The sequence below is a fragment of the Lotus japonicus genome, chromosome 2, assembly GCF_012489685.1.
Source record: "Lotus japonicus ecotype B-129 chromosome 2, LjGifu_v1.2".
In the NCBI taxonomy this organism is placed as follows: domain Eukaryota; kingdom Viridiplantae; phylum Streptophyta; class Magnoliopsida; order Fabales; family Fabaceae; genus Lotus; species Lotus japonicus.
Genome location: NC_080042.1, coordinates 45,441,937 through 45,467,090, shown reverse-complemented (window position 1 = coordinate 45,467,090; position 25,154 = coordinate 45,441,937). Strand labels below are relative to the sequence as shown.

The 25,154-nt window shown below is 40.8% G+C and overlaps 3 protein-coding genes across 3 annotated transcripts; 1 reads left to right on the top strand and 2 right to left on the bottom strand.

The window, feature by feature from the left end:
• Positions 1-1,707: 1,707 nt before the first annotated feature.
• On the top strand, positions 1,708-2,831 carry LOC130736495 (uncharacterized). Its single transcript, XM_057588320.1, has 3 exons — positions 1,708-1,839; positions 1,921-2,694; positions 2,784-2,831. The coding sequence occupies exons 1-3, from the start codon at positions 1,708-1,710 to the stop codon at positions 2,829-2,831; spliced, it is 954 nt and encodes a 317-aa protein (XP_057444303.1).
• Positions 2,832-4,574: 1,743 nt separating this feature from the next.
• On the bottom strand, positions 4,575-7,082 carry LOC130735411 (beta-galactosidase-like). Its single transcript, XM_057587413.1, has 2 exons — positions 4,920-7,082; positions 4,575-4,853 (listed from the first exon to the last, which is right to left on the bottom strand). The coding sequence occupies exons 1-2, from the start codon at positions 7,080-7,082 to the stop codon at positions 4,575-4,577; spliced, it is 2,442 nt and encodes an 813-aa protein (XP_057443396.1).
• A 12,849-nt stretch (positions 7,083-19,931) lies between these two features.
• On the bottom strand, positions 19,932-21,226 carry LOC130738105 (septum site-determining protein minD homolog, chloroplastic). Its single transcript, XM_057590009.1, has one exon. It carries the CDS (start codon positions 21,130-21,132, stop codon positions 20,143-20,145), a length of 990 nt encoding a protein of 329 aa, XP_057445992.1. The 5' UTR covers positions 21,133-21,226; the 3' UTR covers positions 19,932-20,142.
• Between the last annotated feature and the right edge of the window lie 3,928 nt (positions 21,227-25,154).

Here is a 25,154-nt window from a genome sequence, read left to right as displayed (position 1 = left end):
AATCGTAAAAGTAATTATGATTTTTAAAATTCTCAAAACTAAATACTAAAAATTGTGTCGAGAGGGCCTACAAAATGATTGAAACCAAAACTTGTACATTAATAAAATATTTTGGTGGAAAAATATTTGGACTTCCTTTATAAAAATTTTGCGGACTCATTAAAGTGTAACAATAGAATAAAAAAATAAAAGAGATTTTTAAAATTTTCCAAGATATTTATTGCAATATAATTATCAAGTGCCAAATTAGATTGACTTTGATGTGATTAGTTACTAGCGAATAAGTAAAAGTTTTTTTTTTTCGATACATCGGAAAATTACAAAAACCAAACAAAAGAAAATAGCCAACTCCTAGAGAGTCACTCAACACAAGGACCTCAAGCTCGTGGCATGGCCTATCCAAAACTTGGAATCTCGTGGTTGCATACGCAGACTTTGACAAGGAATCTGCAACAACGTTCCCATCCCTATGAATGCAGCTCAAAGTCACCTTCCATTGTCGTGCTAGTAGCTGGCGAATGTCAGCAATCTCCGGCACAAATCTACCCAGGTCCTCGTCGTACACAGCTTTCACTAGATCCTGATTATCAACCTCACAAGCTACCCAACGGTATCCCTTGTCCCAAGCAAGTTGCACTCCATCTCAAACGAGGTTTTTTGAATAAGTAAAAGTTAATCAAGAAGTAATATTTAATAATTAAGTTTCGAAGTTCAGACCCTTAAAAATTCATTTGGGAGTTAGGACTTGAGAGGAAGGATAGTTAAAAAACAATTTCACAAATTTGAATAGATATAAAAGAACATGTTAGACGAAAAAGCATCTACATAGATAGGGTTAGTAAATAGATGTAACAATCTTAAAAGTTTATCAATATTTAATAATTTATTTGTTAAATAGGTTTGAGAACTAGTATATAATATTTGATTCCTTACAAGTGTACGGTTCTATCGAAGTGATAAAAACTGTCAATACATGGGACTGGCTAACAACAAATATTTTCAAATTGTTGTTTATCTAGTGTTTACTTCAATTGAGTTTGTTGACTGAATTCCTTGAACAACAAAATTTGTTATAAAAGTAAGGGGAATTGTTATTTAAACTCCCCCATAGCTATTCAGACCCCCAAAAATTTGGGAAATGTCAAAAATACCCTTAATGAAAAGAGAAAATTTGAAAAATACCCCTCCCTCCATCCTCACCTTCTTCCTAATGCTTTGTTCAAACCCCCCCCCACTCCCTTCTCACCACATTATCTTTCTTCTTCAACTGCCAAACCCACTCTCAACTTCCACACCCACATTATTGTCGGCCACCGCGTCCACCACCCACGCCACCGCCACCGTCGTCCTCACCCAACACCATCACCAACGTCGTCGCCGCCGTCGACGTCCGCACCCGACTTCTCCTCCCTCGTTGCCGTCGTCGTCTGTGGAGGTACTGCACTAATCCCGATCTATATTTATCGCACTTTTAATAAGTGTTAGCACCGTACTCTTTGTGTACGTTAATGTCGCACTCTGAAAGTGCGACAGAGACGCACACTTAGAGTGCGCTTTTCTGTTATTATTATCCCGACGCAATGTTAAACCGCGTCTCTGTTGCACTTATAAAGTGCGTTTGTGACGCGCTTTATAAGCACGATTTATACAGTTCTGGCCTGTAACAGAAACAGTAAACAATTTACAATTTTTGTTTTGCATTTCATAATGAGTCTCCTTAAGTCATATGAAGTGGACATGCCACAAGAAAGGGTGGAAGAAAGGCAATTAGCCAATGTAGAAGATCGACATGATGTGCCAATTGCAGCGAACTACATAGAACAATTTACCACAGACAGGGTATTTTCATAACCAATGAGTGAGTTTATGTCAAATAAGTTGAATTTATATGTGATGCGTATATGTGTTAATATTCTGTAGGTTTTTGCTACTCGGGATGAGCTTTTGGATTGGGCTAAGAATGTAGGAAAGCAACTAGGCTTTGTGATCATTATTAGAAGGTCTGATTGTGGGAGTAAGGGCCGTGGGAGTAAAGGTAAACAGTTGGCTATTTTGGTGTGCGAGATGAGCGGCAAGTACAAACCGTACAAGCCTGTGTCGATGCGGAAGGGGACAGGAACCAAGAAATGTGATTTTCCGTTCAGCCTCAAGGCAAGATACACATCAGAAGATGGTTTGCGGAGAAGCAAAAGGATTGCAAGCAACTCAGCTAAACTCCCGCCACAGCACCCGAAAGGCAAAGTTTACTCGGTCAACTACATCCATGAAGTGTCCGAATTCCTCCGTGAATATGTCATTGACATTCAGAATGTTGAAGATGATGGGAATTTTGGATATAGATGTATTGCTTCCTTGATGGGTAAGGGAGAACAAAATTGGCGTCAAGTTCGACAAGACATGATAAAGGAGCTTAGATTACGGCAAGGTGTTTATCATGGTATGTATGGCACCAACATACATTACGAAAAAGTACTACAAGCCTTGCATCTTGCTCCAAATGAGTTTGCAACAGAGGAGAAGTGGTTATGCGTGCCGGATATGGGCCACATTGTTGCTACGATGTACCAGATTGTGTTCGTGACCTTGTCGAATCGAGGGGGCGCCACCTACTTCCCTCTCACCGGTCCAGTACTACATCCGTTAGAGCACCAGATTTTATGTTTACTCCTTGTCAACAACAACCATTGGGTGAAGGTACTGATCAATATTACATTTAGTATGAATTTACCTTACATTACATGATCTTTATGAGATGCTTAACAATATAATTGATCATTTTGTAGGAGCTTATTTCAAGTGACTTTCCTTTGCCAACGGTTAATCCACAGTAGATGTATCATTGTACTGTTGAAGCTCGTGGTTGGCAGCTACCATACTTGGATCGCATGGCCCTATTCAACGAACTCTATCGAAAGGAAAATGTAGACATACATAAGATCGATAGAATCATAAACCTCGCTGAAGATTAGTTTCGTGATGTTGTAGTAGTCCATTTGCAAATTTTCATATTAGTTGTAATGTATCAATGATAGATTATAATGTAACATTTATGTTTCTGTTGAAGTTTCTGTTTCTGTTGTGTTAAAGTTTCTATTTCTGTTGGAGTTCCTGTTTCTGTTTGTTTCTGTCAAGTTTCTACAAAATCTCGCACTTTAGAACTGCTTGACCAACGCACTTTCAGTGTGCGATGGTAACGCCTTTATAAAGAGCGACGCATATCACGCACTTTATAACGGCGCTACTAACGCAGTTCACTAAGTGTGTTTATGTGCATTTCCTATGTATAGTCAGACACTGGGACATCAACTCTGGCACTACTTAATCGCACCTTGAACGTGCGCTTGCAACGCATGTTCAAGGGGCGTCTACGTCGCTCCACGGGTATGTGCGATAGACACGCACTACAAGGGTGCGTTCGAAAGTGGCATTTTCGGATTTCCGGTTTTTCATTGGGTCTGAATAGCTGTGGGGGGGGGTCTGAATAACAATTCCCAAAAGTAAGTTGATTAATAGAACTGATCATGAAAACATCGATGATGGTGCAATGAAGCAATAAAGATGTAGGATAATCTTCCAGGTCTCCGCAAGCCTTTGATTCCATGCCTATCCAGGAATCGGTATAAGTCACTTCGTCACCCTTTTCAATAGATGTTCACTAAGTTTGTATCTTGTTTTGATCATAATAAACACATAAAATAAGAACTAGTATTGGTAAATGTAAAAATGATGAATTGTGTAAGTCGATAAGCCTTGTGAGACTAGGTTAAAGAAACGCAAGCCTTTGTTTTCCATGCCTATCCAGGAATCGGTTTAAGTCACTTTGTCACCCTTTTAATAGATGTTCACTAAGTTTGTATCTTGTTTTGATTGTGATAAACATGGAAAATAAGAACTAGTATTGGTTAAATGTAAAAAGGATGAATTGTGTAAGTCGCTAAGCCTTGTGAGACAACTGTAAATAAACAATAAAGTATTCCATCTTATATAATCCTAAAAGATTATTAACTAAAATCAACTAAACCAATATATGTGGAAAAAAATGAATTTCCACCTATCCTAAATTAGAATTCAAAATGAAGGAAATAAGAGATAAATAGTAAAACATAATATTCTAGAAATTAACAATATCCTAAATCTCTTCATGTCAAAATATTTATGATATTTGTTATTCCAAAAGTACATGTCATTTTGCTGACTCTATTGTTTGTTCGCTTTGTGGGGCTTATCAGAAAAATGTTTTTTCATCACTGGTTGATGTTCATTTTCTATATCTAATTTATTGTACCCGCTAGAGATTTCAAGAAAGCTAAAACTTACAACAATAGTGACGATTATAAAGATCAAAAATAATTTTTTAAAAAATTATATGAAATTTAAAGTTTGATTTACTACATCAATTTCGCTATTTTCAACCATGCTTTTATGAAAAATCATTCAAAATGTATAAAATTATATTAAGTACAAATTAGTTTGTCTGTGAATTTAAATTAAAGAGACAAAAAAAGATTTTACACAATAAGGAATGTTTTGTACATGAATTTTCAGGTGAAGATACTTTAACGAAAAGTATAGCACTATGCATGAACACTTTGTACACGCCCATCGTTAGGATCAGAACCATCACAAAGTAGCTGCACAGCTAGCCGACCATCAGCTCCACCGAATCTTATTTTAAATTTGGAATTTGTCACATCGACAGAGCATGATTGTTTTCCAATGCACGCTTCTTCAACCACTGCCATACTGTAACTTGATTCCCATTCACCTTTCTGGAATGAGCCACACTTTCCTTGTGGATCCCCATAACTAGCAAATTGGATTTCTGAAACAGTTTTCCCACCATGGCAATTTAACTCTAAGGTTCTCCCATAATCCGCAGTGGCGCAAATGGGACCAAGTGCAATTGTTTGGACAGACACATTGAAGGGGTTTCCACCCATTTCCTCGAACAAAATCAATTTGTTATTGTTTTGGTGTAAGAAGGACCTCGGAACATGGTAAAACCTCTGAGATGGTTCTCCACACCCACTCGCACACTGCTGAGGTTCATAATTACCTTTATAATCACATGTGTCACTGCACCCATTTTTGTCAGCCACCATTGTAGGCCAATATCGTCCAATGCTTTTCCCATTAACCCAAGCTTCTCCTTTTCCCAGTCCTTGCAAATCTAAGACCAGAGAGTCTTCACCTTCAGGAGTCTCAAAGGTTGTCATGTACCAGGTCATTGGTCTTCCATTAGGAACATTATTTTTTTCCCAATGAACTCCATTAAGGGATGTAGGGTCATAAAACCTTTGGGTTTCACCATTTAACCCGACCTTGTAAGACCAATTAGATGTTGATAAGTCCAAAGTAGTTTTTTGGTTGCTTCCAATGATTTTCACAGGACCTCCAACAATGCCCTCATCTCTCATATCAAAGAATGCACCATACTGAGGATGCCCAACTGTTCCACTTAATAAACTTATGACATTGGTCCCTTGATGCAGAGAAATCATATTTTCATACGTAAAATGAAGGTTGTCATACTTGCCCCATTGTCTACCAATATATTGTCCATTAACGTAGACGTGAAGAACATGACCTGTTGTGTTCACTTGCAAAGTTGCATTTTGCCAAGATGAGGTGTCATTGATGAAAACTTCAGCCATATACCACAAGTAGTCACTAGCATCAACAGTAACTCCCTTCTGCTCTAAAAGTAGAGGTGCTTTGAATGACCCTAGGCCTTTAAGTGTATCATCCATTGGTTCTGGCGTCCAAACCCAATTGAGAGGGTTGCCTATTGTAGCTTGTTTCTTAACGTAAATATTAGTTTGAGCCTTAACCTTTGCAGTGTTGAAAACCTCTTTGTTGCAATCTTGAAGAATAGATACTGACCAAGCAGGCACATTGTACTTGCCATTTTGTTGTAGATCAACTTGAGCATCCTGAGAATCGTCGGAATTGCTTAAGAAGCAAAACTTTTCTCCAGTGACATTGTTTGTATAGGTAGTTAAGTACACTGAATTTCCATATTGTTTCTCAGTAGTTGTTCCATTGGTTAGAATCTTTTCTCCTAATTTTAAGGCTGCATGGAGGTCTTTAAGATGTCCCCATTTTGGTTGATTTAGATTACCATATTCATCAAGGGGTGCATCATAATCATAAGCAGTAATTAAATACGGACCACCTGCAGTTCGCCCAAAATTTGTTCCTCCATGATACATGTAGTAATTTTGAAAGACTCCACCTCTTTGAAAGAAACGTGCAACTGAAAAGGCTATATCCTCAGCAGTTCTGTGTGGCTTCCTTTCACCCCACTTTTGGAACCAACCTACCCAATTTTCGGTAAACATCTTTGGGCTCTTAGGATTGTTTGGCTTAAAATTGTCACAATAATACCCATTGCAAGTGTTAATCATGGGTGATGGAGCATTGCTTTGCTTGCACATGATCCATGGGACACTGATATTTTGAGATAAAGCCATTTGGGCACACCATTTGATATATGCATTCCCTTCTTCTCCATAATGACTTATGACATCTCCGTACTCATTTTCTATTTGAGCAAGAATAATAGGCCCTCCTTGGGGTGCAAATAATCCTGCTTCTTTGCACATGTTCACTATCTTTGTTGTGAAGATCTGCATTTCCTCCTTAAAAACTGCATTGTCTGTCCTTAGTTGAATTCCTGGCAAGTTATGTAACCACATTGGGAAACCTCCATAGCTCCATTCAGCACATACATAAGGACCAATTCGCAGAACAACATATAGCCCAACTTCTTGAACATTTTTTAAAAACTTGATGATATCTTTATCTCCTGAAAAATCATATTTGCGACGAGTAGGCTCATGAAGGTTCCAAAAGACATACGTTTCAATTGCATCAAGACCACCATCTTTGGCCTTCTGAATAAGATCTGGCCACATTTGTGAAGTGCTTCGTGGATAGTGGATTGCACCTGACATTATTATTCGTCGTTCTCCATTGATGATGATTGCATTTGAATCATATTCAACAGTTGTTGCTAATGAACAAGCCCACAAAAATGCTGAGCATGTAATAAGGAAGGTTCCAATCCGAGGATTAGACATATTTCTTTGTTCTCTATAATGAATCTGATGTAATTTGTTTTCACCGGAGCCATATTTTATAGGGCCAAGTTCTTAATTGGCTTTTCTTTTTTTAGTTTGTCTTAGCAACCTGGATAATTCTCATATAGAATTTGTTACAATATGTTGATTATATCTAGTTATCTTCATATCCTAACTTAAAATGACCTTTTAGTTTAAATTTTGTTCTAACTTTAGATTTTGTTAGGCTGGTCAAAATATCTTATCTATTTTGTGCATTAGCTAGTCATGTTTTATCATGACTAGCTGTACATTATGTACTCCTGGATGTTCAATATTTTATAAATAATGAAGTCAAGACATATATTTTATTTTGCCACTTTTTATCATACAACTATCTCAATTTAAAACTCGAATTATGTAATGCTATATCTTTATAATTAAGATCAACTTAGAGAGAACCCACATTTAGCTTTGTTTTTATTTTTCCATTAGTAAAGGCCAAATGATACCCCTTTTATCACTTTTTTTTTTGAAACTAAACATGAATATTATTAAGGGCCAGACGGCCTTGAAGCAATTACATCCAAGTTTATCAAGCCAATAACGGCATCAGGGGCTTCTTCCACCCATACACAATCCGCATAGGTAGAAGCATTCCTGGCCAAAAAGTCTGCTACTGCGTTACCAGAACGTCTAACAAAAGACAATGAAAATAAATCAAAAAACGAAACATAAGAACGACAATCTCTAATAATATTATCTAAATAGGATCGACCCACGGCCTCCTTCTGCCACCACTGGAATAACTGGAGACAATCTGTCTCTAAACAAACTCGCCTAAAGCCAAGCTCAGTCGCCAACTGCATCGTCCACCTCAATCCACACGCCTCCGCCAAAAAAGATGAAAAAATGGGCACCGGATAGGAGGTAGCTGCTGCCATGATGTCCCCCTGATGGTTACGTGCTATCATACCCAAGCCAGCCACCTTGCCGTCCCTAAAAGCAGCATCAAAATTCAGCTTGACAACTCGCTCTGGAGGTCTCCGCCACACAGCCATACTCGTCGGTTCCCCCTCACGGACCCTGGTAGGACATGTTGTTACCATCCCCTTGACGCGGTCAAGAACCTCTGAAACCACCATCCTGCCATGACGAAACACAACCCTGTTCCTCACCTCCCAAATCTGATATATCAACGTCTGAGCCAACGCTACCACCTCGGGTTGCTGCTCCTGCAGGAGCGACATCCACAGCGCTTGGAAAGAAGGCACACTCTCAACTCTAAGGGAGAGGGGAGAAGCATACCAGATCGCCAAAGCCGCCGGACACCGCATGAAAATATGCTCCGTAGACTCGCTATCATGCCCGCAAAGACTGCAGCCCGGATCTGTGTCTACATGTCGCCGGAATAGTTGCTCACGAACCGGAAGGAAACCTCGTATAGCTCTCCAAGTTGTCTCCTTGCATCTAGGAAGTGCATCGGTAGCCCAGAATTTCCGCCATAAGCTTGGCGGCAAGGTCGAACTCGTCGAGGAAGATGATGAAGCCACCTCCAAGGCTAGTAAGCCACAAATATAACTATACCCTGACTTTGATGTGTAATGGCCATCAGAAGTGTAAGGCCAAGATATAGCATCTTCACCACCATGCAAATCCAAAGGTATGGCAAGGATATGCGAAGCGGTCGCAGGGTGGAAAATTTCCTCAATCCACTCTCGGTTCCAACGCTTTGGACCATCCATGATCAAATCTGAAACCCGAACAACACCAAGAGCTTCTGCCACATCAAGACGAAAGGTGAGTGGGACTCCATTCGGCAGCCATTTATCTGTCCAAGCCTGGACTTTTGAACCATCTCCAACGCGCCACAAGCCACCTTTCTCAAAGATCCAACTAGTTTTGAGGATACTAGTCCAAGCGTAGCTAGGGCGATAACCCTTCCGGGCTCCCCACATCGACCCTCTCGGAAAATACACCCCCTTGAAAACTTTTGCCAATAATGTATCCGGGTTAGTATAGATACGCCACCAATTCTTGGCCACTAAGGACAAGTTAAAAGACTTGAAGTCTCTAAAGCTCAATCCACCATCTACTTTGTTTTTACACAAATTTTTCCAACTAGTCCAGTGCATGCCACGTCGGCCAACATCACCACTCCAAAAGAACCTAGAGATCATGCTATCAAGCTCTGCACAAATACCATCTGGTAAAATGAAACAAGACATAACATATGATGGAATTGCCTGTGCAACTGATTTAATTAAAGTTTCCCTCCCTGCCCGTGAAAGAGCTTTTTCTTTCCACCCTTTTAATTTCTTCCACACACGTTCTCTAACAAAATTGAAAATTTGTGTCTTAGACTTACCAATGACAGTTGGCAACCCCAGATATTTGTCATAACTCTCGACTGCCTTAACATTCAGAAGCTGTTTAAGCTCATCAAATCTAGTATTCGGCACATTGCGGCTTACTGAGAGCATGGACTTATCAAGGTTGATAACTTGTCCGGAAGCTCGCTCGTACATGGCTAAAATAGCTTGAAGGGTTCTGGCTTCAATCACATCAGCTTTGGCAAACAAAATGCTATCGTCTGTAAAAAGTAAATGAGAGATTACGGGTGCCGCTCGCGCGACCCGGATACCAGTCAGACTTGCAGATAAAATAGATTTCTCAATTAAAGCTGAAAAGACTTCTCCACAAAGAATGAACAAATATGGTGATAGTGGATCCCCCTGCCGGAGGCCACGAGCTGGTGCAAAAGCAGGTTGGGAATTACCATTAAGCATAATGGAAAAAGATACAGTTGAGACACAACTCATAATCAAACTCACCCAAGAGGTAGGAAACCCCATTTTTTCCATAACAGACCGCAGGAAGGACCATTCAATTCGGTCATAAGCTTTCGACATGTCTAACTTCAGAGCCATAATGCCATTTCGGCCAGTAATTTTCTTCTTCATGTAGTGAAAACACTCATGTGCCACAAGGGCATTATCTGTAATGAGCCTATTAGGCACAAAAGCACTCTGAGCTTCACAGATTAAATCAGGCAAAATTAATTTCAACCTATTGGCAATTGTCTTTGTCACTATTTTGAAAATAACGTTACACAGACTGATAGGTCTAAAGTGAGTAGCATGCTCAACCTTCTTAATCTTAGGGATTAGTACAATTAAAGTATGATTAATGATACCTGGCGAAGCTTGACCATTGAGAATCTGCAAGCAGAAGCTCACCACATCATCTCCAATTACACCCCAGAATTTTTGATAAAACAGCGCCGGGAGGCCATCAGCACCTGGTGCCTTCGTCGGATGCATATGGAATAGTGCCCCCTCTATCTCTTCCCTCGAAAAAGGTTCGGACAACACCTCGAGATGTGACTGTGTTATCCTCCCCGTGACCATATCAGTGGCCTCATCAATCCCGGAAGGGTTGGAAGATGCAAAAAGTTGCATAAAATAGTCCATAAGGACATGTGAGATATCTCTATCATCTTCAAACTCACGCCCTCGGTCATCTTTAATCAGCTCAATCATATTTCCTTTCCTGCGCTGAGAGGCTTTTTGGTGGAAAAACCTAGTATTTTTATCCCCATTTTGTAGCCAAGTGGCACGAGACCGCTGGCTCCACCATAACTCTTCCTGTGTCAATAACCTGTCTAGTTCTTGTTCTGCCTCATGAGTAGCTTTGATCACATGCTCATCCTGGGTCTGCCGTTGCAGCTCCTGGAGCAGCCCTTGAGTATCTGAGATCTTCCTTGGTAGGTCGCCAAATTTCTGGCGCCCCCAGTCATCAAGGACTCCGCTGAGCTCCGAAATTTTTGCCAACACATTTGTTGTATCACGGCACCATGTCTCGGTAACAATCTCTGCGCACTCCTCCCCTTCACTCAGCCACATCTCCTCAAAGCGGAACCTATGTTCCCTCCTCATCTCCTTCCGAGCCCTGCGCGACCCACAAGTTAATAAAATAGGATTATGATCATAATGATACCTTGGTAGATGAGAAACCACCGTCGACGGCCACAGCTCGTCCCAAGCATCATTTATAAGAGCATAATCCAGCCGCTCCTGAATTGTTCTAGGGGCCACCCGCTTGTTCGACCACGTGTACCGATACCCTGTAAAATCAACCTCATGCAAATTTAAATTTGTGCACACTTGGGTGACCATCTGAAGATGTCTCAGGTCGGGGGGGTCGCCACCAAGTTTGTCCCTTGGGGATAAAATATCATTAAAATCACCCACTAGCAAACTGGGCTGTGATGAATCAGTTACCAGTCTACTCACCAGTCTCCATGTCTCATCCTTAAGTCGGTCCTCCGGAAAGCCATACACAAAAACCACAGTCATCGGGCATAGGTCCTCAGGGTGCAAAATATTGCAAAGAATATGGTTAAGGGAAGCTGATAAAATCTCCACCTGAATATCTTGTCTCCACCATAAGCATAGGCCACCTGCCCTTGAACGTCCGTGCCCCGCACATTGGACCGGAAAGATATTTGACAAACCTCCCATACCTCTCTGATTTGACGCCTCAGTTGTATACCACCTAGTTTCCATAGCGAACACCACGTCGGGATCTTTAGAGCGGACAAGCCGCTTCAGGGCCATAACTGCCGGCTGGTTCCCAAGCCCCCGGCAGTTCCAAGCTAGGATCTTCATTGAGGTGGGCGGGGCTGCTTAGCAGACCCCGCCAATCCCAATCCAGAATCAGTGTGTTTCTTCTTCAAAGGTGGTGAAAAACCAGTGCTATTTGGGCCAGGCAAGGAAGAAGACACGCTTGACCTTTTCCTGTGATCATCCTCATGATGAGCACCCCCTCCCTCTCGGATTTGGACCCCTCTTGCACCACTTCTTGGTTGCCGCTTCCATGGGCTATTGTTCCCATGCACACGCTGGCTGCCAAAAACGAAGTCAGTCCCTGCCTTGGCTTTCCCAGGCCTCCTGTTGTTGTCCACCTCCTCCTCAGGTTTGTTTGTTCCCGTTAGCTTTGCATTGGGCTCGTGCTTGTCATCAGCTGAGGTAGGCTTCGTGACCAGTTCCTCCTCGACACTCTTCTTCCCCGTATCATTCCCTGATTCTCTGGTTTCTTGTGCGTCCTCCCCAGCATGGTTTTCCTCAGCATCCTCCTCATACTCTTCCTGTAGCTCTTCTTCCTCCAGTCTCAATTTTCCCCCATCCCGTCGTGCACCACGCCTTTTCTCTGTCTCTCCACGGATCCAGAGGCCATAACGATTAGGAGAGCCATCGTCAGGCAGAACACAATCGGCAAGCACATGGTCCACCATTCCACAACGGAAGCAGAAGTTCACAATTTTTTCGTACTTGAAAGAGACCCGAACCGGTGCTCCACCTTGAACTGCCACCATCTGCCCCCTCCTCAATGGAGCAGTGATATCCAGCCACACTCTAATCCGAAGACTGACGCCATACCGCCGCGCCTCATACTTGTCCCACTCCAAAAACCCTCCAAATTTTTCCCCTAGTGATCAGGCCATTCTTTCGGTCCTCAGAGTGTAAGGTAGCCCGTGAGCTTGAACCCAGATTGGGACTCTCGTTACAGGAATGCTAGCCGGATTAACAGCCAAGTCAAAAGAGTTCAAGGCAAGCAGATGCCTGTTAAAAATCCAAGGACCAGAACGAAGAACCAATTCTTTGTCCTTAGCCGAGGCGAATCGGAAAGAGAACAGATTCAGACCAACGTTTCTGATCTCCGTGCAGTTCCTGGATTCCCAAAGTCTCAGCATAACGTTTCTGAAAATCCCCGGCTCCACCTTGTGTGGGGAAAGTACCTTCCCGATCAGCCATTCATCAGTACCCAGGTTTGGATCGACCTCCATGGGCCCAACGTCAAGCACTTCCCCTTCATCTCCGTCAAGCTCGAAATCTGGTTCCAGCTCTTCAAATGCCATTCCGGCCATGGGTAGCATCGACAGCGAGAAAACGTGGTGCGAAACGAGGGGCGTAACAGCGTGATGCCAATTTTAGCAGTAGGAACAAAGTGAAAGTCACCGAGGCCCAGAAATCACGCAACTCGGGTCCCTATGGAAGGTAACGTGGCGGGCAGGATCAACTGGTCAATAGCGGCGCCGCCTCATAGTTTTCCATCGTGGGAAACCCTTCATTTAGATCCTCACATGCTTAGTTTCCCTTTTATCACTGAATATGTGTTAATCAATTATTATTTTCATTTAAATCTATTATGTATGGATTAGGGAACATTGATTTCATATATTTTTACGTAAATCATTGAAGTATTTAGAAAGGAACATGTTTAGGTAAATGGTTTATTATTAATTAAGAAATTATCCAAAAATAAATTAAAGTAGAAACAAATATCCCAAAATAAAATTCTAATTAAACTATAAATCCTAAAAGATAACAAGAAAAAAAAAATCATACTTTCCTAAAATACAGAAAATCCTAAACAAAAACTAAATGCATAAATTTTCAAATTAAGGTCAGATAAACCAAGGACCTACTGTGTTAGAGGGGCCTTTGGTTAATGGCTGAGGGCTCTGCCTTGGTCACTTCTTTGACATCTACGTCATAGCCAGATTTGGGAACTGTTAGCAGTGGGCGTTTCTTCACGCAAGCGAAGAAGGCGTGGCTTCTAGGCAAGGTTGTGGGTTTGGTGTATGAAGGGTGCGGCATAGATGCTATATGAGGTCTTGAAAAGGTTCTTGAGGAACATTTCATTTCATGATTTGTTCTCTTAGGCTGGTTTTGTACCATCTTTGTTGCTTAGTTCTTCTTTCTTTTTCCTGTGGGTCTTGTTTTGTATAGCTCTGATGATAGCCTTTAACGGGATTTTTTGAATTCCCTACGGGGGTTGTTCTTAGTTCTCTTATGCTGGTTTTGTGCCATCATTGTTCCTTAGTTCTTCTTTATTGAGCGGTGTGGGCTTCACCTTGTTTCTGTTGGTTCCCCCCGCTCTTCTTTCAGTCTTGGAGGTTTTGTCCTCAAGGTCTTTTATGTGAATAATAATACAATCCTTTAATTTTCTAAAACAAATTGTCAAAATAAAACAAAATGAATCTGAAACTCCTCCAAAAAATCGTGAATGAGTTGTCAATCGTAAGAAGGCTGCAATTCACCTTGTTTCATCCTTTTTTAATACTTCAAATTGCTTAAGATATGATCTAATAGTGTTATGACTTTTTTTGTCATGTTTTGCCCTTTTTACCTCATTTTCTCCTACAAACATCACCAAACACTTAAAAAGTAAAAATCAAACTAAATATACTAAAATACAATGCAACATATGGTGTAAAAGTATATAAAATACACACACATCATTAACTTGTATTGAAATACCATTCCGAGATCTTGTTTTACTCCGCTTACCTTATTTTAGGGTTCTTTTTAAGAACACAAGATAACTAAAATACAAAGTGATGGGTCTACGTTCATGCATATATTGGTACACAACGAGTAACGAGTAATGTGATGAGACTAATTTGCTATTCAAGTGGATATGGTGACGAGAAGCATATATAGTACCTTTGCAAGACTCTCTATTTCTTGTTACTCTTAAGAGTTGCATCTCATCTCACTTTGCAAATAGACATCTTGGTCTTAAAAAAAGAGATCGGGTTGGTCACTTTATTAAGTTACTAATAAGTGAAACTTATATCATTTTTATCCCTGAAAAGAATAATTCAATCTAATCTTTTCAAGATTATATCTGATTGATTTTTATCTTTCAAAACTAAATTGATGAATTAATTATTTCTTATCTTTCCGAAACAGAAAATACTAATTTTTTTTTTCAAAAATTAAAATAACAAACTCATCTTGCTCATGATGATAAATATCAAATACTTATTTACTCCATCTCACTATAGAAAGTAGAAACCCACTCCACAATCCACAACCACATGCTAGAAGTCTACCTAATATGCACCACTTTTTAGTGGTGTAACTTTGCACCACTATGTTAATTGTCTATTTTACCCCTATTCAAAAAATTAATCCCATCAAAATCCACCCGGTAATACCAATATTTTTTTCTTTTTATAAAATAATTTTTTTAACAGGGGTAAAATGGACAATTGGTATAGTAGTGCAAGATTGCACTACTAAAAAGTGGTGCATATTAGGTGGCACCCAATATATAAAGCAAGTTAAGCCCGTCAACTCTCTCCACATGCGCTCTCCTATTCGGTGAACCTAACTAACATTTTTGTCTGGTTCTATGAGAAACGTGCAAGAAAGATATCGAGAGCATAACGATTATGGGTTTTGCCAATTATTTTTTTCCATGTGGAAACGCAACCTTATTAGAAATATTGGATGCACTTTGAATTCTCGTATCTCAATGGTCAATAATTATACTCTTCACTTTCCATATTTTTTGGTGTGCTCCTTTTTTAATTCATATCTGTCAAATGTACAGAAACATAGTGGATCAATTGAACGGGTACAATAAATATAATACTCACTTTGTTATTTTTTTTATGGGAACTAAACTATCATTTTACATCATTTAAATTCACAAGGTTTAGCTCAAGTGGTAAGAGCTAAAGGGCATAAAGATTTGGTGAGATGAAAGTTGAGGGGTCCAGGATTCCTAAGAAGGGACTAATTTACTAACATTTGCCTCAAAAAAAAATTATGTCATTTAAAAAATCTAGTTAAAATAGTTTAGAGCATTAAATTTGCTCTCGGTGTATACTGACCTTCCAAGATTAACCTTAACTCATTTTTCTTAATTTCTATGCATCATGAATAGCTTATGCGAGTGGAAAGAAAGAAAAAATATCCCTGTAAAAAAAAATAGATAAGAATATTATTGTCAAAAAATAATTAATTCACCACAAACTTTATATTGGTTCTTGTATAAAGAACTAATGTACACCTACAAAATTATTTGTTTGTCTTCACTTAAAGTCTAAGGTCAAATATTTATCTCGCTGCCTGTGGATTAAGCAAAGTGATAAAAATACTCGGTTCTTTCATACCTCTACAGAGATCCGGAGGACACATATAAAATTGAAGTTCTATCATCAGACAATGGTGATCTAGTAACTGATATTGAAGGTCCATACGGTCTTCAACTGGTGTTTTTTCAGAAGCATTGGGAGATGTAGGTGACTCAGTGATCAAGCTTATCCAACGATATTTCCATGATCATAATAAGATAGGGGAGATCAATGAGACCCTGCTTGTGTTAATCCTGAAGATTGATAGACCAGATAATCTGAAGCAGTATAGGCCCATAAGTTTGTGCAACGTCATCTATAAAATCATGACGAAGCTAATTGCAAATAGGATGAAGCAAGTTCGGAGTCGTCTAATCTCACCGAACCAGTGTAGTTTTGTTCCGGGGAGGCATAGTTCTGACAACATTGTTATTGCCCAGGAAGTTGCCCAGAAAGTCGATTTGGAGAAAGCTTATGACATAATTAGTTAGGATTTCTTGTTGGACACCCCCAAGGAGGTTTGTTTTAGTTCTACTTTCTGTCACCTGATTCTTAGTTGTGTGAATAGTTGGTCCTTTCAAATCATTTTCAATGGTGAGAAAACAATTGCTTTTGCTCCTTCATGTGGTATACGACAAGGCGACTCCATCTCCCCCTATCTTTTTGTACTCTGTATGGAGCGTTTGGCTCACATGATTCAGGAAAAGTTGGTGGCGAGTCTTGGATTATGGCTGTGCTCTCGCGAGATGGCCCCTCTATCTCCCACTTGTTCTTTGCTGATGACCTCCTCCTTTATGGTGAAGCATCTTCCCAACAGATCCGAGTGATGCGTGATTGCCTCCATGACTTTTGCTCCTCATCAGGTCAGAAAGTAAGCTTGCATAAATCTCGCACGCTAGTTTCCCGCAATGTTCATTCTCGTTGCGCTAACCAACAGAGTCAAGAGGCGGGGATGATAGTTTCCCGCAATATAAATAAGGACACATATGCCTTCTTTCTCTAGAAGACACAACAACGCCTCTCCTCTTGGAAATCTTCCTCCTTGAGCCTTGCAGGCTAAGTGATCTTGGTTCAGTCTGTTGTTTCCACTCTTCCCACTTACTGTATGCAGACAATGATGTTTCCCACACATGTTTGCAATGAATTATAACGGGACAAGAGTTGATTTTTATAGGGCGTTGATATGGCAGGTAGAAGTTACAGTCATGTTCCCTGGGAACATGTTTGTACTTCGAAAAATCTCGGTGGGTTAGGTCTTCGCAGAATGCATGAATTTAATCAGGCTCTATTTATGAAAATAAATTCGGGACTGGTGCATGATCCAGAAGTGTTACGGGTTCGTGTAATTCGGCATAAATACGACTGTGGTGTTGAACCTCTTCCTCTAACGAAACCAAAGCACCCTGCGTCTTTGACTTGGTGTGGTATCTATAAAACCTAGGACCTGTTCGTTAATGGCTTACGTTGGGTTGTGGGGGATAGCCAAAGTGTGCGACTATGGCATAACCAATGGCTACCATCAAGCACGATCCTCTCTCAGGTTCTTGTAGAGTCTGTGCCACCTTCCATGTCAAACGCTGTTGTTGCTCAATTTCACCGTCGGCGAATGCGGGTCAAGACAAGCTGGTGTGGGGTTTAATTGCTTCTGGTTTGTACTCCACGAATTCAGCATACGAATTGGCCATGGATAATTTCTTTCTCGCGCAACCCGATCCCATTTGGCGGCTTATTTGGCGATGGAAGGGTGCTCAACAGGTTCGCATCTTGCTTTGGAAGATCGTCAACGATGGGAGTAATTTATCCATTTAAGTGTCTATCAGCAACAATAATCTCTTGGCACACATTATCCTAACCTGTACATTGATACAATAAAACGAATAGATATCAACCTATCATATAAGCAGCAGTAGGAATCAACACATTTAATAGTAGTTACTATGTCTATCACACATAATCAACACATATCTATCACACGCAACAAATCAACAGTCTTTTCTACTACGTAGTGCTGGTTACATGAATGGTGAATGAACACATTTTGACCGAAAAGAAAAAAAGAATCAACAAATTTTATAGTAGTAACTATGTTTGCCAGGCAGTTCATAAGTCTTACATAAGCATATAGCTCTTCTGTAATAAACTGGAATAGAACACACTCAAAGTTTCAACTAAACGTTACATCATCAGGATCCAGTAGTGGATATATGTCTATCATAAACTGGTAGAAATACAGCTCTGGACGCTGAAAATAATAACGAATCATAACCCACAATGCAACAATCTATATATTAATTCAAACGTGGCTCAGTATATAGTGAGGTGGTAATAAAATATGGTTGAAGCCATCAACTACTTTCTTCACAATAAAATTACCCAGTTTGTTATGTTATTCCTGCATGTTTAATCCTAAAGTTGATACTTTCTTAGGTTTGAAAAGCATGTTGTCCACAGATATTCTAATAGAGTAAAAATTAGTTTGGGATTTGAGTGGAGAGGACCGGAGCTTTTAATTCAATAGTGGATTATGCAACCTTTACCTATAAAATATTACAGGGCTCTATTTGTTTTACACCAAACTACAATGGATGCTGAGCCATATCACTTATGGCTTAATTGTCCACCACTCTGCTTTATGCTCATTCAGTGAAAATCAATTTGTAGTATTCTTTGGAGATTAATTTGAAAGCTTACTACCATTTTATGGTTTAACTTTACTCCAAGCAGGAAACATTACTAAATCTACAAAGGATGACATTTCCATTCTTCCATAAAATCATAAGAGGGGGAAATCAAAGTTACAGAGACTACGGAAAATTTTATCATTCAACCACGACTACTTGCTGTATTTGCAACATACGTGACCCTAGGGGCGTGATGTCAACCATATGATTATGTATAGACACTAATCTTACAAGCCTATGAGTCTATGAATGAGATAGTGAAATGCTAAATGTAATGAATTAATAAATCTAGAACTTTAGAAGTGCACTGTATATAGGCCCAATTTGGATTAGCTTCATCCTTATGAGAGCTTGTCAATTGAGATACATAATTGATTTCAACTTATGAAACAGTCCTTATAAGTTTATAGTTACTTAATACATAAACTAGATGAAGGAGCTGTTGAAAAAGTTGACATAAAAAGCTAATTTCAACTTGTATAAGAAACTATTTAGAAGACTTACACTTATTGCAAGATCATTTTAACTCTTTTGTTTTTGCCATGAATGCTTGATGAAAAATATATCCCCATCTGGCTCATAGTTTCCTTCATCTGGAACAATCATTTGCTGCCAAAAACACTTCCACAACCTTATACATTAATGCAAGTTTACCCTTCCATTTATAATTATCCTGTTCACCCAACCCAAATGGAAGTTCATCATTCAATGAAGAAATTTACAAAACAAACGAAGAGAACATCAAGCATGCAACATCCTCTAAAATCAACTTCTAAAGTTTAATGTTATTTAAGATGTGCACTGCAGTGTAACTTGACAACAAAGGAAAAGTCTTCATGGCAACAGAGCATCAAAATGCCAAACACTTATCAAAAAACACAGTATGGTTGACAGTTTAGGCTGAACTTCACCTTTGATTGAACTAAGATATTGAATTGCAGATCGCATACATCCCGGTTCAGTGGAAGTCACAAGTGCGCAACCACATCAAGCATTAATAGCAAAAATGCATGATAACTGCATCTGCCACAACATGCCTACACACCTGCAATAGCACTTCACAGAAACCCTGAATTGAACCATCAATAGCATCAAGCTAGGTCCGCGAGTGCAATTACAGTCTCCACAACTTCATTATCAACCGCAATTGTGGCCACATTATTTGCGATCACAACTTCCATTTAAAACCTTTAATAGCAATATTTTACAGCAAAAAAATGTGAACATGCACTAATCATTAAACTAACACAACAAATGTGCTGACCAAAAGAAATCTTCGAATGAACAGAATCAATTACAAAAACAAAGCTTCACTAGCTCCTACTGTACACAGCTTCCTTCTAAACAAAAACAAACTGCTCCTCCAAACAATTGCACTCGTCATTTGCATAACCGCAAACAGCACAAAACCATTACAAGCTTTGCACACACAAAAACTAACATTAAAACAAAAGAACGGATTCGAATCTTAGCCTCCGAAAAATGAGAAAAAACCACGCTTGGGCTCTTCCTCAACCATGACAGCCTGCATAGTATCCTGCTCCACGAGCCTCCACGCAGCCTGTTCAAAAGCCAAACCAGCCAATGTGGGAGGCTTGTTCAAAACCAGAGGGAACCCTCTATTGGTACTCCTTATTACCTCTGAATCCTCCGGTATCATCCCAAGCAAAGGCAACCCCAGCATCTCCTGCACATCCAGAACAGACATCATGTCTTCCCCCTTGATCATATCGGTCCGAACCCGGTTCACAATCATCTTGATATCCCTAATGCCATCACACTCCAACAGCCCGGTGACCCTATCAGCATCCCTCAAGCTCGTGATGTCCGGGGTGGTTATCAGAACCGCCTCGTTCGCCGGCGTTATGGCGGTTATGAAACCGGCGTCAATCCCAGCAGGGCAGTCAATGAGGACGAAATCCGGTGAGCCCTCAGGCCGCGCTTTGAGGGCTTCAACAAGCCAGGTGAGAGCTTTCCCGCCGAACCCCATGGGGAGCTTGGACCGGGGCTTGGAGATGCAGAGGAGCTCGAAATTGGACCAGCGCTTGTCACGCACGAGTGCCTGGTCGAGGCGGCAATCGCCGTTGAGAACCTCAATGACGGTGTAGTTGACGCGATTCTCGAGACCGAGGAGGAGGTCGAGGTTGCGCAGGCCGACATCGGCGTCGATGGCGACGACCGAGAAGCCGAGGCGGGCGAGGGAGAGGCCCATGTTGGCGGTGGTTGTGGTCTTTCCGACGCCGCCTTTACCGGAGGTGACGACCACCACGCGCGGGGTTTCGCCGGCGAGTTGCGGCTTGCGGTTCCATTGAAGGAGGGCTTTGGTTGGATAGGGTTTTGATTTGGGGGTTGGAATTAGGGATTTGGAGGGAGTGAATGGGAATGAAGGGTGGTGGAGAAGGGTAGAATGGGAAAATGAGAGGTTGGCATTGGGGAGAGGGTGGAGCGATATCTGCATTGGGGAATTGATGGCGTGGGAAGAGGGATGCAGAGTGGCCGGGTGAGGCCACTGAGAAAAAGGTACACGAAGGTGATGGCTTAGCTCTCTCTTATTTTTTTTTTAAATTTAATTTTTTTAACTTTTTTTTTTGGAAATATTTGAAATATGATGGCAGATGGTAAACTAAAATGACCATGTACCAAAAACTAAAATGAGAACCAGACGGTTGTATGTGTGGAGGTTTGGCCACCTATTGCGCCGCGGAAGGTGCGCTTCTTTCTCTGGCTCGTGGGTATGGACGCCCTCCCTATAAACGCGAAACGGCACTGGAACCACCAGCGATGGCAACGGGTCGGGCTCGGGCTCGGGTTTTGCCTATCTCAAACTCAAACCCAAACTCTCATGTAAACCCAAACCCGTCGGGTTTCGGGTTTACACAAACCCGTTTTAGACCTCAAATTCACGTCCTAACCTAACTTGATGTATAGTTTTTCTGCAAAACAAAATGCAACTTGTATTACTTTGTTGTGAAAAAACCTTTTAAATTTTTTTTTTTCCAAAAAATATGATACCTTAATGTTCAAATATGATCAAATTGTTAACAAATTTAGTTGTTAACATAATATGTAATGTTATATATAATGTTCGGGTTCGGGTGCGGGTTTCATCAATACCAAACCCAAACTCAAACTCAATCATATCGGGTTTTACCCGTAAAACCAGGTTCGGGCGTGTAAGACCTGGATTTTCAGAACAAGCTAATTTCCGACTCACGCGTAGAATCAGTGTAAGCGTGACAGGAGTTTGATATTTGAGAAAGATTAATGAAGAAGAAAGTTCAGGAATTGCTTGAGGAATGTTGCGGAGTCGCTGTAGGAATTAGTGCGAGTTGTCTGCACACCTGCTTTATGACGAGCGTGTCCAAAATCGGCTATTTCGCTTTTAGAGCAACGTATTAAGTGAGATTTCGAATTCTTGGAAAATGTAAAGATTCTCTTTATTTTTCCTTCGACCAGCGTTTCATTTCGGAACTCTGGACTGTACGCACGATAGGTTTCACTTTCCGGAAGCTCGACGACTCTAATTTCTTTGCTTCGAAACCCTAGTTTTGAGCGATGGATGAAGACTTTTTCTATTCGGGACTTCTAACGAAGTTTCCGTCTGCATTGCCAGACTTGTTTCGACATTTCCAATCTTACTTCAGTACAAAGTTTTGTCGTTTGAGCATCACAGCAAAAAGTAGTTTTTAGGGACAGACTAACTTACACCGCTTTTGGCGTTTTGGATATCGTTTTTCCCAAATCCTAGATATTTGTTTTGAGTTCTGGAATTCTGACGCCAGAATCTCTTAGAATTTCTCGGTGAACGTGCTGCAAAAATCGAAATCGCGAAATTTTCATTTTCCCGCGATTTCACCCGCCTATAAATAGCGCGAAAAAGCAAAATTCCTCTCATTTCTTTCCTCAAGAGCCGCGAGTTTGGGAGAGCAAGGGAGAAGAGGATTTTCGCGAAACCTTAATCAATCTTTGTGCAGTTCGTCCCTACTTCTAGGTATCGAGGTAACTAGCATGAATCCTACCTCTGATTACTGTTTCTGTTGCGTTTCTGAAGTCGTTTCTGTGCTCACAGTTTTGAGCTTTTTCTAAAATTGTCTGATTTCTTCGATTTCTTGGTTGGGTTATGTTCCTTACGTTCCCATGAGTCTAAAACCTCTGTCAGTAATCGCCGATTGTGATCCAGCTGTCCAGGATCTGAAAAACTGATTCAAAACCCTTTTTGTCTCACATTTCGAAACTTTATTGTCGAAAAGACGTAATCTGACTTTGTGCCTTTAGGATTTGTTGTCACGGATGTCGTTAGGATCATTGCTGTCAAATTTGTTTTCCGAACTGATAACTTTGAGGTTTTGAGCTATTATTTTGGACCAAAATGCCCCTGGATAGCCGTATTTCGACCCGATTGTCCGAAAATTGTTCTGACAGTTTCTTTGCCTTAGTTTTACCCTAAAACTATCTTGTAAACAGATTTGATCGAAGAAAAAGAGCCGAAGCCCTTTTTCCTTTGAGGCCGTGGGCTATGTCCTTTAAGGGGGAGTTTTTCGTTTTCGAAAACTTGTCTTTTCGTACCCGATGATCGTATTCTGAAGCTTTAATGCTTTGTCTGTCGTTTATGTATTGTATTGCGATCGAACTAATCGATTTTGTTTGGATTTTGCTTTGTTTTTCCTCCGAGGTTCAGTTGAAGGAACTTTGGAAGTTTCAAGGCATTCCTGTGAAGGAGATTTGATTTGCGAAGCTGGAACAGCTCGAGGTTAGGGCAACTTCCTATATTTAGCTATGATTGCATGATAGGCGTCGATAAACTCGACCTATGCTTTATCTGATGTTGTATATGATGATGATTTATTGTTATGATTGTTTTCATAACTTATGATATTGATGATGTGTTGAATTGAGCGTTTTGATGCAACTTCGGAGTGGAGGCTCATTGATCTGGTGATCTTTGACATTTCGGGTTGGATGAGCCACCCTAGGCAAGTTCAAACGAGGGGTTTGAGACTTAGCCATTTGTTGGGATTCGTTTGAATACTTAGACTTTCCCCGGGAAACTTCTTTTGGGTGGTTGGCTTTCGGAAAACCTAGAATGAGTAGAATTTCGAAAACTAGAGACTTTGGGAGACTTAGACTTTGAGAAATAAACTCATAATCTGACTAATGTGAATTGAAATTATTTTTATTAACGAATAATCATAGGAGACTGAAGGGGAAAATATTTATGAAAGACGGGGAAAAGTCGACTTTGTTGTGGGTTTGGAGAGTTATTGGAATTGGGGAAAGCCACTAAGGTGAGCTATGGTGATGATTGGAAGTCATCGAGTACTCTAGTACTCCTGGTAGTGTTGTTCGAGTCGTGTTGTATTGACCGACACTGACTCTGGCTTTGATTTTGGGTTTTGTTGTTGGGGTTGTGTTGTATTGACCGACACTAATCCCTTGGGTTATCTTGTTGTTGGAGCTGTGTTGTATTGACCGACACTTAGTGCTCTTGTTGTTTGGGCTGTGTTGTATTGACCGACACTAGGCCCTTGTGTATTCTTGTTGGTGGAGTTGTGTTGTATTGACCGACACTTACTCCGAGTTGTGTTGTATTGACCGACACTAACTCATGGGCTTGTTTTGAGTTTGGGTTGTGAGCTAAACACTTATGTGGTGAGGACGATTCGATGTTTGGCTAACCATATTGCATCAATCGGGTGAATAACGAGAATGGTTCACCTGTGCATTTCATGGTGAATAACGGGAATGGTTCACCTTGCATTAATGATGAATAACGGGAATGGTTCATCATATGGTGAATAACGGGAATGGTTCATCCAGGATGAATAACGGGAATGGTTCATCCATAGTGAAGAACGGGAATGCTTCACTTGTGGCGAACGGGAACGCGTCACAAATCCGGATTCATATTGTGCATTTCACGCATACATTCATTCTGACTTGAATTGTGTGCTGTTTGATTTATTGAAGCAATGTTAGAGCCATAACATGCTAGGATTGTTTATATATATATATATCAACATATATATCTATACCATTATCACATGTTGAGTGTATATCTACGTATTTCTGTGAGTTGACCCTAGCGCCTTGGCTTTGTTTGTATGTTTGTGTTTGGGCGGTCGGCCTGCTGCCAGATGTCGATGGTCGTCTGGTGTTCAATGGTCTCTCCCTCGGGGGGGGGGGGGATCAGGTATGAGTTGGTGAATCGTGATGCCCCCACCGCTTGAATGATTGTTGTTGCTGGTCATCAGGCGACGTACCGGGGAAGGGTCAAGGAGGACCGGACTGACGAGCGTGGACGTCTGACGAAAGGAGTTCTACGACGCATGAAGCTGAGCTTCAACTTGCCGACTTCAGATCGCTGTGGGCTTGGTACTGGGAGGTTAGGTTTAGGCAGGCGTCATATCTTGTGTAGAGCTCTGATTCGTTTTGCTTTTGGGACAGGGTAGGTTCCCGACGCATGACTTTTTGTGTGGTTCT

Bases quoted from the DNA above. Each gene is read 5' to 3' on its own strand.
- LOC130736495 (XM_057588320.1), top strand. From the start codon at position 1,708: ATGAGTCTCCTTAAGTCATATGAAGTGGACATGCCACAAGAAAGGGTG. The intron at 1,840-1,920 runs GTATTTTCATAA...AATATTCTGTAG, and splicing joins AACAATTTACCACAGACAGG to GTTTTTGCTACTCGGGATGA. The intron at 2,695-2,783 runs GTACTGATCAAT...ATCATTTTGTAG, and splicing joins ACAACAACCATTGGGTGAAG to GAGCTTATTTCAAGTGACTT.
- LOC130735411 (XM_057587413.1), bottom strand. From the start codon at position 7,082: ATGTCTAATCCTCGGATTGGAACCTTCCTTATTACATGCTCAGCATTT. The intron at 4,854-4,919 runs GTGTCTGTCCAA...AGAACCTTAGAG, and splicing joins TGGGTGGAAACCCCTTCAAT to TTAAATTGCCATGGTGGGAA.
- LOC130738105 (XM_057590009.1), bottom strand. From the start codon at position 21,132: ATGCAGATATCGCTCCACCCTCTCCCCAATGCCAACCTCTCATTTTCC.